Source organism: Pteropus vampyrus, unplaced genomic scaffold, assembly GCF_000151845.1.
Source record: "Pteropus vampyrus isolate Shadow unplaced genomic scaffold, Pvam_2.0 Scaffold1000004978, whole genome shotgun sequence".
Lineage (NCBI taxonomy): Eukaryota > Metazoa > Chordata > Mammalia > Chiroptera > Pteropodidae > Pteropus > Pteropus vampyrus.
In genome coordinates, this window is record NW_011919380.1 from 1 (window position 1) to 20,314 (window position 20,314).

The following is a 20,314-nucleotide window of genomic DNA, read 5'->3' on the forward strand; positions in this document are numbered from 1 at the left end:
CCTCATTTCCTTTCCCACCATGCTGGAATTAATGGTGATGGTTACATATTCTTGTGAATATACAGAAATCCACCAAATTATACACTTTAAAATGGTGAATTTCATGGTGTGGAGATTATGTCTCAAGAAAGCTGTTTAAGAAAAGACACACAGCAATGGTAAAAGTGTGCCCCAGGAAGTAATGAGATGGGTGCACTTGAGCCACGTTAGGAAAAGAGCTTCTTTTCTTTACAATTCTCTTAAGTGGTCTTTACTATTAGCAAACAGTAGAAAGCCCATAAAATGGCTGCACTTCCCACCCGGGTCCATGTCACAATGGCCTCGTTATTCTAAGAACATTTTTAAAGGGTTTAAAATCGTAGAGAAGCACATATGTCGTCCGCGAATGTACCGAAGCGACCCATATGACATTACTGAGACTCCCGCACCGCACCCTTCTCGGTCCCGTGGGAGAGAAGAGGCCAGTGGGCCGATGTGTAAAGGGAATATCAAGTTTCTGTGCCAGAAACCCCGGAGCGAGAGCTAGAAACATCTGCCTGGAGCCAGGAACAAAGGTGGACATTTCTCCACCTTCACCCCCTCGGTTCATCGAGTTCCGTACAGTTATGTGAGAGCGAGAATGGTGTCATGCGATCATGGCCACGTGGCCTGGCTTCCAGAGACGCTAGGATTTTATATAAAGAAGTTTTGATTCAACAGGTCATCAGCACTGGGCTGGAAATACAGCTATCAGTGTATTTTTCAGAGCGGACGTTGTCATTTATACCACTGCTTCCTCTGCAGCACCTCCCGATTCCATGGTTCCAGCTCACGTCCCTGCTCCTTTGCAAACTGCCTTCACCCCTCCCCCACTCTCCCTGGCTCAGGAAGCCCCCTACCCTGGCAGATACACATCACTGTAAGTTCTTGCATTGGGCTTTTCAGCAAAAGGACTGGGGCTGGGATACAACACTGTTTTGAAGAATCTGATGATTTGAGTTGAGGACAGTGACTTCTCTAAAGCGGCTTTGCCAACACCGAAGGACCACTTAGCTTTAGAGACAGAGTTCATGCTTTCACCCCGGGCTCTGTGAGCGCCTGCCAGCAGAATACGTGGGTCACGGGGCTCCATTCTCCGATGCAGCGCCGCTCACCCATGGGGGGCTGTTCCAGGCCTCAGGGGCCCACCTTCACGATGCCCTGTATTTGTTTGCAGTTCTGCTCACCACGTGGTCATCCGGAGCTTCCCTGACTGTAACGCCCATTGGCAATTGGGATGTTTCGGCATTGCCACCGTAGCCTGGATCCTCACCACCTTGTCCATGGGCTTCGTGGAGTGGCGGATGTGGTACATGGACAGCACGGCACACTACCCACCCGGCATGGCCCGTGTGGGTGTGTGGAAAGTGTGCATTTACCACCGCAATAGTTCCTTCGACAGAGCCACATCGTGCCACCGTCACACCTACTGGGATGCCTACCTCCCGCTCGATATTCGTGTTTCTCAACACCTCCTACTGGCCGCCAGCATCCTAGGGCTCCTGGGAAAAGCTGTCATGGTGTGTGCATTAAAGAATGTATACGTGGCAGATTTTCGTACGTGTGCCACCTACTATCTAATTACTGTTGCAGGATTTCTGAACGTAGCAGCCGGTATTTTTATCTCCATTGCTGCAATCTGGAATTACTGTGCCGTGATGGACGAAGAGGGTATATCCTTCCCACCATCTTTCTCTTTGCCCTTCAAGCCAGATAAACAGGAAGTAGGCAATGCCTTTCTGGTGGCCTGTCTGGCCGCCGTCATGTCCTTGTCATGTGGGATGTTTTTCCTCTTTTCCAATACCCCCCAAAGCAATAAAGTGCGTCCCAAAATTTGGGAAATGTGAAATTCCTCTTGCGTTGGTTTTGCATACCCAGGATTCCCAGGAGTCTCTCAGAAGTGGTATTGGGGTGCTCTATGGAATGTTTTCAAGGCCTGAAGACCATGGCAAAGGTAGTTTTGAAGAGAGAGTGGCCCAACCACTTTTCTTTGATCTTCTCTGTCCAAATATGTTCATTGATTGAATTAAGAAACTTTCATTTTTTTAAAAGAAGATCTCGCCCGCCTGCCAGTGGGTCTCACTAGCTCTTGATTCTAACTATTATTTAATCGATATGATAAACCTAGTGTATGGAAATGAGAGTGCCCGAAAGTCTGACATCTCGCTCTTAAACTTCTAAAATGATCGACCTTGTTTCCTATGGCATGGTAACAATACCTCTCCATCACATAAAATTTTCCCAAATGTGCAAAAGTAGAGAGCATAGTATAAGAAATCCCGCCCCCCACATCCATTACCAGACTCCACAGTTACCAAGATTCTGCCATATTAGCTTTCTCTCTTCTTTCTTCCTTCCCTTTTAACCTATTTCTCTTTTTCCAAAGGATTTTAAAGCAAACCCCAGACACCACGTCCCCTCATCCCTGTACATTTCACTTCTACTCTCTTAAAAAAAATGGACATTTCTTTAAGGTATAATAAGTCATATTATACCTTTAAAAATTAACAATTATTCCTTCTCATCAAATACTTAGAATTTTTAAATTTCTTAAAAGTAATTCTACAGTTTTATTTTTTCCTCCTGAGGTGCTCACTGTGCCCCTTAAGTCTTAATTTAAAGCACTGCCCTGCCACATACCTTCTGCCCTTTTTGTCAAAAATGATTTTGATTTGCTGAGAGAAGTGAATCACTTGTGCTGTTATTAAACTTGTTACCTCTTGAGGCTTGATTAGATTCTAGATCAGCTGTTTGAGGAAGAGTATTTCAAAGACGGTGCCATGTACCGAAATGCAGTATACCAGGTGGCATATGGTAATTGTCTTTTTTGACGATTCTAAGATTGTTGGGTGGATCCACGAGGGGAAAGCCTCATCCCTCTTGTAAATTTCATCAAACTTCCGCCTAACAATTTTATCTATTGATGGTCCTTGTTTGAATCAGTTATTGCCCTGAGGGTTACAAGTGGTGACTTAATCATGTGAACATTCTTGTCAGATTTATTAGCTGGGTGACTTTTGTAAAGAACAACTTTCCCTCATCAAGTATGGCTACTTGTTGACTCTAAAGTTCATCTCAAACAAAAACAGGCAAGGTAAATGCTTCATTTTCCCTCTCTAATTGTTAAATTTCTAGAGTGAAGGAGAATGCCCTAGCTATCGTTGGTATTGACCGATGTAGTTTTTTAGAAATTGTTTTTGCTATCTTGGTTTCCCTTTTTGTCTTTTTAAAGTATCACCTCAACTCTTGAGTATGAACCCATGAGATTGTTTTTATGTTTTTATTATGGAAAATTTCAGATGCGATTACTTCAGCTTCAAGAGTTATCAGTATCTGGACAATCATGTGTCATCTCTACCTTCACTGACTCTCACCAGTGCCAGCCTTGAATTAATTTTGTAACGAATCCCTGGCAACGTATTTGATCCATACATACATCAATACACATTTCTAAAGGATAGAAACAACCACATTATCACTGTTACACCCAAGAGAGTTAACAATAATCTCCTAATGTAATCAAATATCTAGTCAATATTTAAACTTCCCTAATTGTCTCATTCATAAATGTTCTTTAACGGTAATTTTGGGGCTTCTACGAAGTCAAAATGGTTCACTCGATTGATCTGTTATTCCTTTTAAGATCAAATTGTCCCATCCTTGGCAATGGAGCCACAGGCACACGTGCCTTCTGACATACTTCTATCGCTATTATTTTAAGATTAAAAAAAAAAAACCTTTATTCAGGACAGTCTACTATTTACCTGAAAGAACGCTTAACAAAATATATTCTATACAAATGATTTTCCTAGAGAACAAAATGGTAGAAAAAAGGACATAGCAGCAGTACAATTAACTACGTTCATCAAATGTTAGATATTGAAATTAAAGCATATTTATTTACTCTACCTAGTTAACTTGTATATCAGTGGTTCTTAACCTCATGGAAATTCTTCCTAGAATAATTCCCATACACACCAAATTTTGCACAGGTTCACAACTCTCTTGAAACCTATTCATGGATCTCATGTTCAAAATAAGTGACGATTTCCAAAAATTGATTTCTTGTGTGACGGACATGTTAGAAACTTCTCTTTCTCATAATTTTCAGCTCATTTACTTAAAAAAATTAACTTTACCAGTTAAAATCCTACCTAGAATATTAATAAGTACAGAAATATCCTGCTGAAAAGCATCGAATTCAGCAGCTTTGAGTGATGGATCCTACACTTTAAGAAAACCATTTTTAATAAAATCGAATCATTACTACCGTCATTTTCCTATCAAAAAAGATGACTAGAAAGCATATTAACATTGGAAAGGGTAGGATTTTGCTGCAGAAACACCATGTCAGGAGCGAAGCCAATACCAAATGCAGTAGTGTCGAGTCGCCGTCTTTGCCGTCTTGAGAGTGGGGAGACGTTAGCCCGTCCGTGGCCTGGAGTCTGTTTTTGTGCTTGTCTCTTGATCTTCCACCTCTGAGAGCTTATCATTTGGCTGAAGTCCATGGATGGTACAAAGAAGAACGTGATAGTGTTTCCATCTCGATTCCAGCTTCGGCATTTTTTTGGCACGTTTGAAAAAAGCTCTAAGTCTTTTTTCAGAGCCCGTAGTTCTTTTATGACTCATGCCTGTTTGGGTGATGCTGGAATACTTTTCCCAAAAGCGTAGATTCTCGACTATTTGTTCCAAACTCGTTTTGTTTGAAAATAAATCCGCTTTTATTTGCATTCGGCTTTTTAAAAAGGGGTTCTCCAGCTATGCTTTGCTACATTCTGTATCTCAGTATTTTTTTTTTCATAATTTTCCATTTCTCTGAGATTTATATCCTATACCTGCAAGGGTTTCCCCACTGAAAATCCGCATCGTAACTGCGTGTTCGGCGTACATTGGTACTAGCTATATTCCTCCTGGAATCCAGAATTGCACCACTCAGTGAAACTCTTCACTAGCGGACGAATTCTCTGGCCATCCCCACTGAGAGATGCTTCCTGTGGCTCAACGTCGGTCACAATTCTCATGGCCTGCACGGTGGCAGTGCTGGCGGTTCCCATTAGTCTTTTTGCTTTGTTATTCAAAATACTTTATTTAAATGATATTTTAAGATGTGGTTCCATAGTGTAGCGGTTAGCACGTCCGCTTTACACACAGAAGGTCCTGGAATCATGCCCTCGTGGAGCCATGGTCCATGGTCTATGGCCATGTCACCCTGAACAAAGCCGATGTCTGATCTCAGAAGCTAAACATGGTCGGGCCTGGTTAGTACTTGGATGGGAGACTACCTAGGAAGACCAGGTGCTCTAGGCATAAATAATAATAAATAATAAAAAATAAGTGATGTTTTAATTTTAATAACAGTTTTATTTATTTTTTTAAAATAAACTATTATTTTATTTTAAATTATATCAAATTTACTGTGAGGTAATTAATATGCATTTTAATTTTTTATTAGCTTGATAATAATAGTTTTATTGAAGTATCATTCACATGCCATAAAATTCAAGCTTTAACTTGTACCAGTAACTGGTTGTTAGTACATTCACATAGTTGTGCAGCTATCACCACTATCTAATTAGAGAACATGTTATCACCCCCAAAAGAAAAACCATTAGCAGGCCCCATTAGTCTCTGAGGCTTTCTTTTGTTGTCCCTCAGCAAGATGTCCTAGTCATGTCCTGTACATTTCAGGCCCAAGACATTCAATCCGCCACGTCACTTTTGTAGTGAGCCCTAGACAGGGAGATGGTATTTAGAAACCACATTTGGGTCTCATTCTACTGAGTTGCCATTATATCTAGATATTTTAGAGGAAAGAACTAAGATATATGAATTTTTAAGAAGAAAAAAATTAATCTGTTACAAAATTATGTTCAACCTTATTTAGACAATTTTTATTTAGCTGCAATTTTGTCCTGTGTTTCTTTCTCCCACATCGAAAACCCAATATTAGCCTATCTATTTGCTTATTCTATGATACATGAAATTAAAAGAAATATATTCCTAGTATCATTATTAGCTATAAGCCTACTGAATAAAGTTAAGATTTAAGCCCTGTTTGTCTCTAACATGTATTGTATTAAGTATATGGAGTCGAAATTCTACATTCTAAAGTATTTTCATATAATGATGGCTATACCATCAACCATTAATGATGGTTGTATAGTTATATCACCAACTTGGAAAGCTTATTAATTTCATCTTGTTTTCTATTTTTAAGGATTGTTTTTGTGTTTTGACCTAGTTTTATTTTTGAATATGTTAAATATTTACATAATTTCAAAGTCAAAGTTATCGAATGAGGTTTATTCAGACAACGTGTGAATAAATTTCTATTCTAATCTCCATTCGATTCTCACTCATCTTAGGTAACTTTTTAATTTTCGTTTTGTTTTCCAATGTTTTCTTTTGCAAATGTAAGGGTCATGTGTTCATATTTATTCCACCTCTTTCAGAATGCAATCATAGTGTGTGTAAAATATACACACACACACACACACACACACTCACACACACTATTACATATAATATACATATACATATATGTAATTTGGCACCCTGCTTTTTTCGCTGGACAAATTCCTGCAGATCACTCTGTATCAGTGTGTAGATCGCTGGACAAATTCCTGCAGATCACTCTGTATCAGTGTGTAGAAATCTTTCTAATTTTTTGGCTGCATAGTATTTCATCATATGGATGTACCCCAGTTTATTCAGCCAGCTTGGTGTGTACACATGTATGTATGTTATAACGTGGTGCTACATCTTTTTGTGTTTTGCCAGTATCTTTAGGCTAGTTTCCTGGGACTTTGTCATTTGAAAATATATGTTGCTGCTACTTGCATAAGGATGATCATTTTGCATTCCCATGAGCAAGCTATGAGAATGTCTGCTTCACCGCCTTGTTAAGAAAAAATACACTGTAAAACTTTTGAATTTTTCTTCAATATATAGGTGAGAAATGGCATCTCGGTGTCATTTTAATGTGTATTTCCCTTCTTAGTGAGTTGAGCATTTTTTCAAATGTTTCAAGGCTATCTTTTGTACTTCAGGATATGTTATCCTCTGCCCTGTAATCAATTGCCCCAAAGCTTAGAGGCTTCAAGCATCACGCATTTATTATCTCACAGCTGCTGTGGATCAGTAGTTTGGGCACAGCTTAGCTAGATCTTTTACTTCAGCAGTCCCTAACCATTTTGGCACCAGAGATCGCTGCTCCCATGAGAATCTAATGCCCGATGACCTGAGGTAGAGCCGAGGCGCTGATGCCAGCGCTGGGGAGCGGCTGCAAATACAGATGAAGCTTAGCTCGCTTGGCCTGGTACTTAACAGGCCACCGACGGGTACCGGTCCATGGCCTAGGGAGTGGGGACCCCTGCTTTTTGTCATGGTCTCTCACAAAGCCCCAGTCTAAATGCCAGCTGGGCCTGTGGTCTCATCTGAAGGCTCAGGAGGAAGGATCCAGTTCATAGTGCGCTTACGTTGTCGTCAGCAGGATTCGATTCTTGAGTTCCTCACAAGCTGTTGGCCAGTCTTCAGTTCCTGGCCAGATGGACCTCTCCGTAGAGCTTCTCGGAACGTGGCAGCTGGCTTCATCAGAGCAAGTAAGTGAGAGAGCCAGAGAGTGCCAGCAAGATGGCAGTCATAGGTTTTCATAACCTAATCACAGAAGTCACGTTCCATAACTTTTGCCATTTTCTATGTATCGGAGGCATGCCATTAGGTCCAGCCCACGCTCAACGGAAGGAGAGCGAGGGCGTCAACGTGAGGAAAATGGGACTCATTGGGGGCCATTTCACAAGATGCCTACCACACTTTCCTATTTCCAGTCCATTCTTCTAATGATTTGCTGGTTTTCTTTATTTTTAGGAGGTCTCAATAGAGCCTGAAGAGATGCCCTTTGCCCTGTGTCTTTCAGTTATAAACACCTTTCTTAATTTGTCCTTTTTGATTAAACTTTGCTTATGATATTTTTTGTTATGCAAATATTTTTGTGACGTTTACATCTGATCAGATTTATCAATCTCTTACTGCTTCTGGTTTCTGAGTCGAAATTTAGGTATCTTTTCTCCACTCCCATGCTATAAAAGCATTTGTTCATTTTTTCCCTAGTGCTTGAATGGTTTCACTTTATCTGGTATTCATTTGGAATTTGTCCTGATATACAATGTAATATATTTGGTCAAACTTATCTTTCCTGATAGATTCTTCTTTTGTACCAATACCACTTAACTAAAAAGAAGATCTTTTCTCCCAATTTCGGATGCCATTTTTTTTTTTCATACGCTAAATTTCCATTTATATTGGGTCCATTTCTGGACGTCCTATTTGATTCTTTTAGTGTATTTATGTACTAATGTGCCAGTACTATACTTTTAAAGATGTTAGCGTCTTATTTTAAAATAATATGTTATGTGATATGCTCCTTCCTTCCCCGGCCTGAGGACTTTCTTAGTTGTTTCTGCTTATTTTTCCATATGAATTTTCGAATCGACTTGTCTTATTCCAGACTGGAAAAGAATGTTATTAATTTTTGTGAGGATCATTCTAAGTTTATAAGTGAACTTAGGGATAACTGACATATTGAGTCTTCTTCATCAAGAACCTGGTATGTCTTCCCCTTTGTTCGAGTCTACTTTTGCTTTTTGAAGGATGTTTAAGGTCGTTTTCTGTGCGTTGGGTTGTTTCCGGAGTGGGGCAGTTATGAGAAGAGATACTGTAACCACGTGAACTTGTGCACGAATGCCAAGTTTTGTCCCTCATGGGTAGATGCCTGAGCGTACTATTGCTGGGGTGGATGGTAGGTCTAACTTGTTTTCAGACCTTCAACTCACGTTTACTTTTCTCATTCAGCGTGTGTAGTCGTGTGTGGGTGGTGGCGCTGGTGTTCAATATTTCTTCTGTTTTGATAATCATTAAACAGCAGTTAAGATATTTTTCAGAAAATTTGCACTAGGAGCATAGGTCTTATTTATACAAATTTAGGTAAGTGCACCCAGAGCCTCACCCGAAAGATAGGCCCTTCTGGACTGTGGAATGATTTTTTCTCCCAAACCTCATGGGTGTTCCCACTAGTTTCCAGGGTAACTGGTAGGTAAACCCCCAGGATGCCCTCAATGGATTATATTTCAAAATCATCCTTAAGGCCAACTCGAGAGAGAGACAACGTCAGGTTATTCGCACAATGATGAATTCTTTCACCGCTACCAAAATCTTTCAACCAAGGACCTTAGGGCCATAGCACATGCAAGACACACAACTTCTATTCGTGATGCTTGATTGCCCACAGCTCTTCAGATGTTGAAAGGGCCTCAATCAAAATGAAATAAATGACTGAAATTTTTCATCATCAATTGGTTAAGAATTAGACAGAATTTAATCTCACAGCCACACACGGGATTGGATTGACTTCAAAGGAGAGAAATCAAAGGGCGAATATTGAAGGTCCTTCTCAAAAAATATTTATTTAAGTCTGCGAGAGCACAGTGTCTGAAAAATTTCCCCCACTAACGTAAGGCTATCAGCTATTTAAATATGTGTGCTGAAAACATGGCCTATGGACCCACGTGGGCTGGTCCTTTGCTAGAATGTTAAATAGGCCCTTTACGTTTTTGCTTTGGATTTGATGTGTAGGCCACAGACTCTTTCCCTCAAAAGGAGATTTTCTAAAACTGTGATAGCATTATTTAATAAATGTCCTTCCCCTGCTGACCTTTATTTGCATAATGTCCTCAGCTCTCAAGCATTGGGAACTGGGAGGAAATTATACCTTTTTGCATTTAAAGAGTTCTTGGCTTCCTTCCCACGTGTTTGGAAGGAGCTAGATGGCATCTGGGCAGCAGTCAGCCCTTCAGGGCTGGCCTGGGACTGAGTCGGACGTATTCTCCATGCAACTGTAACGATGGCTCGTAAAATGGTTCTTAGGGAAACATCATGTGTCCTCCAACGACATCTTTCCCTATAGTAAGTCTAACGAAGGCCAACCTTACGTATGGGGTTGAAAGAGGATGGGTGTAATTTAAGTGGATCACAACCACAGATGACTTGGGGAATGAAAGCAACTCCTGGAAGACAACATGCATGAGTGGAACAATTACTAGAATCCCCTCTCTCACAGAGGGTAGCTGGAGTCCACGCAGAGGACAGCACATGTGCAGCCTGGTGCTCAGAGGGCGAAGTTACCGAACGGGCTTGGGCTGTGGAAGGTGCTCCTTTGATCCTGTTCTGTCTTCAGTCTCAACAGAGAGCAAGATGATAAAGAATTTTGACACAGAAGGCAGGGGGTTCACCACGGCAGGGTCTCCTTTGGGGGATCAGGGTGAACGGAGAAAAGGAAAAAGAATTTCAAGATCTGAAGGGCTCCTTGGAAAGATTCTTTAAGGGACTTGCTTTCTTTTTTTACAGCAATAAGCCAAGACAATGAATCTTGCGCATTTCCTGTTGGTACAGCACACACCGAGGATGCCGTAAGGGCTGGTGGAATTTCTTTAATTCTTTCTCCCTCACAGAGATCCTTCTAAGATTACCAGGAGCGGAGGGGTGCCGTATCGCATTCGGGCTGGAGGTGAAAATTGAGAAGTGCCAGGACATTTATTGTGGAGACCAGGAAGGAAGGAGTCACTGGTGACAGCACAGCCAGACGGATGAAGAGCAGCACGGCCCAGGTTCACGCCATCTCCAGCCATCTCCTCAGTTCCAGCTGGGATTCTGAGGAAATGCCAGGAAGTGACAGCTGTCACACTGCCCAATGAGTAGCGTGTTTCATGGTTCATGACTCGTTTTCACCTGCTTCTTCCTGGCTGCCCCTTGGCATCCCTGAGGAATGTACTGGGTTGGCTTGAGCACCAGGAAGCACACAGTCCTGTGGCACGAGGGGACACAGGGCAGATGGCTCCCTCTTCCACACGAGTGATTGAAATCTAGAGAGTCTGTGTAGCTTGTGCATGGTCAGAGGTGGCGGTGAGATGAATCCCCAGGTCTTCTGAACACAGTCCTCTGTCATTATAGTCAAAGAAAGTAATCATATTACCTGCCGGAGAGCTGTTTCTCTGCTCCCAAAGCTCATTGTGTATTTGACTGAGGTGTCTCATTAGAGACGTCACATGCCACCACAGTGTCCTCTTCATATTCTCCTCAGGACATGTGTTCTTCGTCTAGGAGTCAGGTCAAGACTTTAGGAGTCTAGAAGATTTCATCGTTTTCCTTTCCTCGAGTTCTCTTGTTTCCTCTTCGAAGGGGGAGGCTCCCTCAACAGAGAAAATCAGAAGAGCAGCAAAATTGTAGATTCTCGAGACATGTCGAAAGTCCACTTAGATTCCTAACTGTCTGCACTTCTATTAGAAACTTAATTCTACGAAGCACTAATTTCCTACTGCCGCTTGAGCATAAACATCAAATTATAGGGAAAACCTGTGCTTTATTTTTAAATATCAATCAATTCCACCCCGTTGTATCCCCAAACTGGAGACACGCCAGATGTTCATGAACAGAGGAACGGATATTCAAACTGGAGATGTCCATACATGGAATGTGACACAACGATAAAAATGAACAAAGTGATGATACATTTAAGAAGACAGATGAGATTTTTCTGGTCAAGATGGCAAAGCAGTCACACGTTATGCTCGCCTCCCCCCTGGATCACCTCAAAATTACAACTTAACTACCAAATGACCATCACTGGGAGTTGCCTGAAGTTAGGCTGAACAGAAGTCTTCCGACTGGGGGCACACAGAAGAGGCCACCTCAAGACGGGTAGGAGGGACGGAGATCCAAAACAGGTCGGCACCACACCCCTTTGTGGCAATTAAAAATCAGGAGGGACATATCAGCTGCGGGGGTCCCACTGGAGGAGCCAAGTGTCCCGGCCCCACACTGGGCTCACCAACCAAAAGTTCCATTGCCGGGAAGAGAAGTCTCCACACTCGTGGCTGTGAAAACCAGTAGAGATTGTGACTGAGTGAGACAGAGGGCAGCTGAAGTTCCTCCTAAGGGGCCATGTGCAGACTTACTGCTAACGGACTCGCTCACTCTGCGCTCCAGTGCTGGAGCAGCTGCTCAAAAGGCACCAGGGCCACACAGGAGGAACTGAGTTGTCGGGCTTCAGAGCGAGGGCTGGCAGAAGTGCTGGCAGAAGCCACTGTTCCTTTGCTGAGCCCAGTGTGCAGACCCAGGCAGCTGCTATATCTGAGTCTCCATCAACATAACGAACACAGGTCACCCCGCTCTAGCGAGTCCCTGGGACCTCGCCTTTCTCAACATGCGGGACCACCCAAGCCGCTTCCAGTGGCTTTTCCATACGATCGGCCTGTCTTGGCTCATGCTGTGGACCATCCTAAAATCTCTCAAAGGTTTGCACACCCTAAACAAACAGCATGTGGCCTCGGCATGTTCCGTACGTGTTGCCGAGCAGCCCCAAGCCCTGCATTGGTGGCAGCCAACTTTGGCTTGAGGCTTGGCCTCTTGAGGCACCTTCAATCCCAGCATGGATAGCAGCCATCTGTGCATTGCTTTGTGGCTCATTCCAGGTGACCCCGGGCAGGGCCCAGGCTGCTGCTAACCTTGGCAACTGCAGTGCGACCCTTCCTAGAACACCCCAGGGCCGGCACCCTAAGTGGCTGAGTTAGGACAAAGCCCCAGCATCATCCTGCTACCTCCGCAGAGTACACACCAAAAAGGTAGACTGAGCAGGCACCTGCTCAAGAGAATCCTTCTCTGTAGGGTCAGCCCCTGCACAAGCAGCTCCTTCACTGCCAATCAGCTTGAGGATCAATCTCTCCCATTGATGACCAAACAGCAACCAAGGCTCGACCACAACAGGTGGGCACATAAAACCTATACAAGAGACACACCTGGAGCATCCAGTTCAGGTGACCAGTGAGATGGTGCCATTAGGACCCACGGGACACAAACTGCATAAGGCGACTCTACCGAGACTGGGAGACAGAGAAGCCCTACCTAATACATCGAAAGAAACAGGGCGAGGCAGACAAAATGAGGAGACAGACAAACATGTCCCAAATGAAAGAACAGAACAAAGCTCCAGAAAAAGAACTAAACACAATGGAGGCACGCAATCTACCAGACGCAGAGTTCAAAACACTGCTTATAAGGATGCTCCATGATCTCAGTGAGAACAACGACAAAGAGATAGGAAACATAAAAATAGAGATACAGAACATAAGATAGAACCAGTCAGAGATGAAGAATACTATAACTGAAATGAAGAACACCTTACAGGGAATCGACAGTAGATTAGACGAAGCAGAGGACCGAATCGGCGATTTGGAAGATGAGGTAGCAGAAAACACCCAAGCAGAACAATAACAACAACAACAACAACAACAACAACAACAAATGCCGGAAGCCAGCCGACAAAGTAATTGAGGGTACCTGAAAGGGAGAGCATGGACTGAGGAAAAGAAAGAAGACAGACAGAATTGCAGGAGGGAGCACAGATTCAAGCTGTGTCCCCGAGTTTATTTAGAACACACTACTTATAGCATCGCCATGAGAAAACAGCAGTCAAGACCGAAGGTCAGCCAAATTACTCATCCTGTAAAACAATGAAGTTCTCACAACTCAGAACTCCCTGCTAAACTGTAGCAAAGAATTTGCAGTGATTGCTATGTGAACAGTTGCAAGCTTACAGAGAATTCAAGATAAAACATCCTTGTTCCTGTCTTCTCGAACGGGTCAAGGAACATTCAACATCCTCCTTAAGTACACTTGGTTTTTAACCCCTGACATTCTGCAGCGGTTCTGGCTGCGGCTCCCCACAAACAAACAAACAAACAAAAATCCCCCAAAAATGATAATTTAAGGGGCCTCCGGGACAACAACAAGCGTAACGACATCACATCATAGGAACCGGAAGGAGGAGAGAGAGCAAGGAATTCAAAACCTATTTGATGAAATAATGATGGAAACCTTCCCTAACCTGGCTAAAGAAACACCGAGAAGTGCAGAGTGACAAACCCAAAGAGGCCCACACCATGACACACCCTAATTAAAATGCCAAAGGTTAAAGACAAGGAGAGAATCTTAAGAGCAGCAGGAGAAAAGCAGTTAGTTGCCTGCACGGGAGCTCTCATAAGACAGCTGATTTTCCAACAGAAACTTTGCAGGCCGGAAGGGACTGGCACGAAATAGTCAAAGTGATGAAAGCTGAAGTTGTTCATCAGCACCAAACCAGTATTACAAAAAATGTTAAAGGGACTTTTTTTTTTTTTAAGAAGAAAGGTCAAAAATATAAATAATGAAGTGGCAATAACTACATATCTATCAATTACTTTAATGTAAATGGATTAAATGCCCCAATCACAAGACATAAAGTGGCTGAATGGATAAGAAAACAAGACCCTTTTCCACATGCTGCCTACAAGAGACTCAGTTTAGATCAAAAGAAACACACGGACTGAAAGTAAAGGGATGAGGATGGAAAGAGATATTTCACGAACATGGACCCGAACAAAAAGCTGGACTAGCAATACTTCAATCAGACAAAACAGATTTTAAAGAAGAGGCTATAGCAAGTGACAAAGTAAGACCCAGTAATTCCACTTTTGGGTATTTATCCAAAGAAACTCAAAACACTACTTTGAAGGGAAATGTGCATCCATATGTTCATTGCAGCATTGTTTACAACAGCCAAGATGTGGAGGCGACCTGAGTAGACATCAGTGGATGAATGGATAAAGAAGAGGTGGTACATATATGCAATGCAATGGTACTCGGCCATAAAAAGAATGAAATCTAGCCATCTGCAACGACATGCATGGACGTAGAGGGTATCCTGTTGCGTGGAGTAAGTCAGAGAATGACAAGTGCCATATGATTTCGCTTGTATGTGGAGTCGAAGGAACAAAATAGACAAAACAGAAACAGACTCAAAGACACAGAGAACATTTCGATGGTTGTCAGATGGGAGGGGTTGGGGGGGGCTGAATGAAACAGGAGAAAGGATTAAGAAGTCCAGACTGGTAGTCACAAAATAGTCACGGGGATGTAAGTACAGCATAAGAAATGTAGTCAGTAATACTGTAAAAACTACGTATGGTGTCAGATGGGTACTAGATTCATTGGGGCGATCACTTCCTAAGTTATGTAAATGTCTAGTCACTATGTTGTACACCTGAAGCTAATATAATATTGTATGTCAACTGTAATCAAAAAAGAAAACAATTATGAAACACAGATGACTCTGAAAAACATGATGCTGATGAAAAGGAACGAAAAGTTCACGTTTTGGGGCGAGGGGTCAGGCATTCGTGGCTATTGACTAGCAAGAGGCATGAAAGAACTTTTTGGGAGACAGGACTATTCTGCTTTTTGATCTGAGTGGAGGTCACAGGGGAACCTATGTAAAAATTCCTGGAGCTGCACACTTAAGATTGGTATATTTTACTGTTAAAATTGTACCCCAACTAATATCTAAAACCAAAGGAAGTAAAAAGTAAAAATAAAATGACAAGTCTCTCCTGCGTTCTCCCTATTTACCATCCCCTTTTTGCCTTCCCGCCCCTGCCCACTTCTCTCCCTGGTTCATGCTTCTTGTGTGTGTTTCTAGAAGGAAGTCTTACACTAAAACTGTATAAATTACAGCTGTAAGGATACTTAGGTGACAGCCATATTGAAAGTAGCATAGTGGGAGGAGAATGGAATTGACCTTAGCAACTGAAATACAACAAAGCCACGCATGAGGGCCCGTGTCCATATTGACTCATGGACACTTAAGGAAGGCACATTCCCGGTGGCCCTGACCTTGGCTCCCATCAGGACATGTCTTCCTGACAGCGGCTGTGGCCCTTCTTCCAGCGTTCCTACTTAAGACTCTCATGAATTACAGTGATTCTTTGGTCTAGGACCTCAAAAGAAATTTCTATTCTCCAAAGACTTGTCGAGGCTTCAAGGGATATTCTACCCTCTGGCCCTTTAAGGCATCTCTGGGCACAGGCCTGCTACTCAGAAGTCCAACTGCCCAGCCCTGGTAGTCATGGAAACATAAGGATGTTTTGATTGACATGTTCCCCTTCCAACCTGGCAGTTACTGGTATTTCTACATCTGAGGAACACTCTTCTCGCCTTTTCCTATTTGTGGGGAACCGCTGTGGTTTATTGTTTTGGCCTGGTTAAGGAGAGCCTTGAGATCTCTCAGGGGTCACGTTAATAATTGATAATTCATTTCTGCAAAGAAGTTAAATGTCATCAGATGGTGCTACAAAAGAAGTAAGCCCAGGCCACCTTTATTTTGACGTAAATGAGCATCATCACATTTCCAGCCTGGTCTACTAGCCTCTGTGCTATTGGATTTTGTAACCGAGGACGTGTGAATGTGGATTGTAACTTACAGCATGGGGTGATGCCATGGCCAGCATCACATTTCTCTTTCCATGAAGCAACGGGATGACTGTGAGCGTGGGAAAGCAAATGGCTAATGTGTGACCTAGAAAAGGAAGCAATAGTGTCGCCAAACCACAGGGTCTCGTCGCTTCAATGAATTGAACACATCTTTGCTCTTTATAAAGTATCTGCTGTGTTTGTGACACTTGTCAATTGTGGTAAAATATAAATAACGTAAAATTTACCATTTTAACCGTTTTTAAGTGAGTGTACAGTTTAGTAGCATCAAATATGTTCGCATGATCGTGCAACCATCGCCACCGTCCATCTCCAGAACTTTCTCAACTTCCCAAACTGAAACTTTGTCCCCATTGAACCCTAACACTCCATTCCCCTCCCCAGCACCCGTCTCTAGGAGTTCGACTTATCTGGGGTCCTCATCTAAGTGGAGTGATCCAGTATTGTCATTTTGTGTTTTCACACAGCATAATGTCTTTAAGGTTCATCTCTGCTAAGGATGTGTGAGAATTTTCTTCCTTTTAAACACTGAAAAGAATTCTGGTGAGTGGAGAAAGTCCATTTTGTCTATGCATTTATCCATCCACAGACTTTGGTGTTGTTTCCAGTTCTCTTCCTCCTCGTCTTTTTCCATATCCTCGTCTCTGTCCTCCTCCTCCTCCTCCTCCACCTCCTCACCTGCTCCTCCTCCTCCTCCTCCTCCTCCTCCTCCTCCTCTTCCTCTTCCTACTCCTCCTCCTCCACCTCTTTCTTTAAAACAAAAAGGTGAACTTCACTAGTGGAGAATTCCCAGAATGGTAATGAGGACGGTTCTATCCTGCATGTTGGAAGAGATTGGTTACCAGCTTCGGGTGACGAGGAGGGAGTATTCATAATGCGAGTAGCTGTGAGCAGAGGAGAACAGGACGACAAAAAGCAGAGTCCCGGTCCCCGGGGAGGAGCTTCGTCCACCTGCCCACTGAACCACCAATGGACCCCAGAGTGAGGGGCGCTCTGGCACGGTTGCTCGGCCAAGAATGGCTACACCTGGAGTCAGAAAGAACTGGCTACCAATTTTGCCACCGTGGCTTCCGAGTTCGGGGACCTGTGGCCAACTGGTAGCCCTGGCTCGGCGTCGAGTCCCTCGCTCAGAGAGGGATGAGCTGGCGGGGCTGCGGCGGGGTGAGGTGAGGCGTGTGTGCTGGGGGCCGGTGCCGGCCCAAGGGAAGGACTCGTTCGCCGGCCCCCGCTCTCGTGGCTGTGACGGAAACCCTGCACGGGGTGCTGGTGGCACGGGGCCTGGCCCAGGGTCCGGCCCTGAGTCCGGGGAGCGGGGAGGCCGTGTGGGAGGAGGGGGGAAGGCCGAGCGCGGGCGCGACGGGGCCTCGGCGAAGGGGCGTCAGCGGCGAGCAGCACCGGCGCAGACGGCGTGTCGGGACCGTAGGCCAGCCAGGGAGGTGGCACGGAGACGCGCCCGAGGCAGAGGAGGAAGGCCAGCTGTCAGGAGCGCGCCGCGCGCGGATCGCTTTGCTGTGGTTTCGGCGAGAGGCGCGAGGGCGCTCGGAGCGCACAGAGCGCGGCGGGCCTTGGCCGCGCGTGGGTCTGGCGTGCGTTCGGATTCGTTGAGGAACGTGGCCTCCTGCTGCTTCCTCCGCGTCACCACGGAGACCAGCTGGGCAGGACCCCTTTATTCGGTCAGCCGTGACCTGAGGCAGTGCTTCTCAGTGCGGATCTCGGTCCCAACGGACAGTGGGAGACGCCTGGAGACAGTTGGGCTCGGCCCAGAAGCCAGGGCGCTGCTGGCTTGTGGTGGGCAGAGGCCGGGGATGCCGTTAACGTCCTGCGCCGCGCGCGACATCACCGTATAGCGCATCGACTGTGCCCAAGTTTTACCAGGGGGAGTTTGAGTATCCCAAAATGGATGAGTCGTTTGTTGACAGGCGACGGAGAGCCCGAATCAGGAAACGTAGGAGGTCAGCATGACGACTACCCGGTCCCCGTCGTCCAGTGTTGGCGGAAGCCAATTGAGATGAGCCACTGGGTTCAGCTTGGTGTTGGCCGTCCGGGGGAGATTGGGCTGGGGAGTTGGCATGTAGAGGGTCCCCGCTGGTTTGCCGGGCCCGAGGGTTCTCCGAGGTGAGGGCACTTCAAGCCCCTGGGGAAACGGCAGAACCTTTTGCCAAGGAAGGGATGAGGGCAACAATCCCTGGGGAAGGTTTCTGGTACTGGAAGGTGCTCAGGCCACAGCCCTGCCCCATCCTCCACTTTGCCCACCTCCAGGCCTTTAGGGCGCACTCCAGCCGCCCATAGTTTTGGTCAGGTGCATGAAATTTCTTTTCTGACGTGATCAGCATCCAGTCCCTGAAGGGAACATGGTAACAATTTTGTGTCCTATGTAACAGTGAGAAAGGCCTGCACGGCCAAAAGAAAACAAAAAAAAATCCAAACAAGAGCACTGCCACCCAATCCAAATGAAATCAAACCCAACCCAAAAGATGAGAAACAGAGGTAAAGGGTTAGAAAGTGATCATTGAGGCGTATATTGGCAACAGACATGAGAAAGGGCTCATTTACCTAATTCAGGTAGAGCTGAAAATCGAAAGTAAAAAAAAAAATCGTAAGTTTAAAAACCTAATGGAGAAGGAGCTTACAAGGAATAATAATTACTTACAAGCAAGTGAAAAATGTTGAACCTTTCTCATGATGAAAGAAATGCATACCCAAATGATCATGGCCTATAATTTCCTACCTTACAAATTGCTCAGGGTTAATGGAAAGTGAGAAATGACACCCGCTAGTGTGCAGGATGGGATCCTGGATGGGAAATGCGTCCTAGTGCATTGTTTTAAGAAACATGAAATGGTGCACCTTTCTGACGGTCAGGTGGGCAATATCTATTAGTTATAGAAATCATGCAGCCCTTCAGGAAGGCCCTGTTTTGCATTTGCACTGTAGAAGTGGTCATCTAATTTTGCCACAATAGATACCCAGATACAGATACACAGATATATTACATAGTGTAAAAAGGTGTTCATTGCAACTTTTTTTTATTAAACTTGACGAAAAAGAAACAAACCAAAAAAGGAAGTAGAAAGAGAAAAGATAGAAGGAAACAAAATCCAATAATTAGAGCTAAAACTCGAAGCTACTCAAGTATGTGAACAGGGTCAAATGACTTCTATTTTTATTGATTTTTTTGTTTACCAAAAGAAACTTGGTGCCGGTTGAAGTAAGCTAGAATCAAGTATGAAAACCAAGTTTAAATTAGCACCCTAGTAGCAGAAAGGGTGACTTTACTCAGAGAGAGCCCATGCACCCTGCCCTTTCTAGATCCCCTGCTCAGGTTCTCTCAATCCTGAGTCCCTGGGAAAGTGAGCTGATGGGTGTTTTTTTCTTTCTTTGTACCTTTGTGGGGCTTCTCAATTTTCTCTAATGGGCACGGATTAATTTTTCGTCCTAAGGTAGGTGCAGTATCTATCAACACACAAGGAATACTCCTGGATGTTATGTTTTACTCCACAGTCACGATGCATTCTTCTGTGCTTCCACTGGAGGGCAGCAGAAGCGCACCAAACGCAAATCCTCTGGTCTGAAGGGGAACAGTGCTGTTAGGAGCTCAGTTACTTTGACATATTACTTGCGCAAACAAATTAGTCATCACTTGTGGTGTGTCTACACCACGTTTTGTCTCCCTGTCCATCCATGATGGACATTTGTGTTGTGTCCACCTCTTGGCTATTGTGAATCATGCTGCTGTGTACACTGCAGTGCACATATCTCTTCGTGTCCTTGCTTTCCCTTCTTTTCGGTGTATGTCCAGAAGTGGGATTGCTGAGTCTTGGGGTAATTCTCATTTTAATTTTTTTTTACTATTTTTGTAATAACACTTAGATGTTATTTGCCCCTTTCTTTTTATTTCTTTTTTAAATCTTATATTTTTCAAACACACTTGGCATACAAT

The 20,314-nt window shown here is 44.0% G+C and overlaps 1 protein-coding gene across 1 annotated transcript; it reads left to right on the top strand.

Moving 5' to 3' along the window:
• Positions 1-681: 681 nt before the first annotated feature.
• CLDN34 (claudin 34) lies at positions 682-1,924 on the top strand. Its single transcript, XM_011387542.2, has 2 exons — positions 682-898; positions 1,196-1,924. The coding sequence occupies exons 1-2, from the start codon at positions 798-800 to the stop codon at positions 1,863-1,865; spliced, it is 771 nt and encodes a 256-aa protein (XP_011385844.2). The 5' UTR covers positions 682-797; the 3' UTR covers positions 1,866-1,924.
• The last annotated feature ends 18,390 nt before the right edge of the window (positions 1,925-20,314 follow it).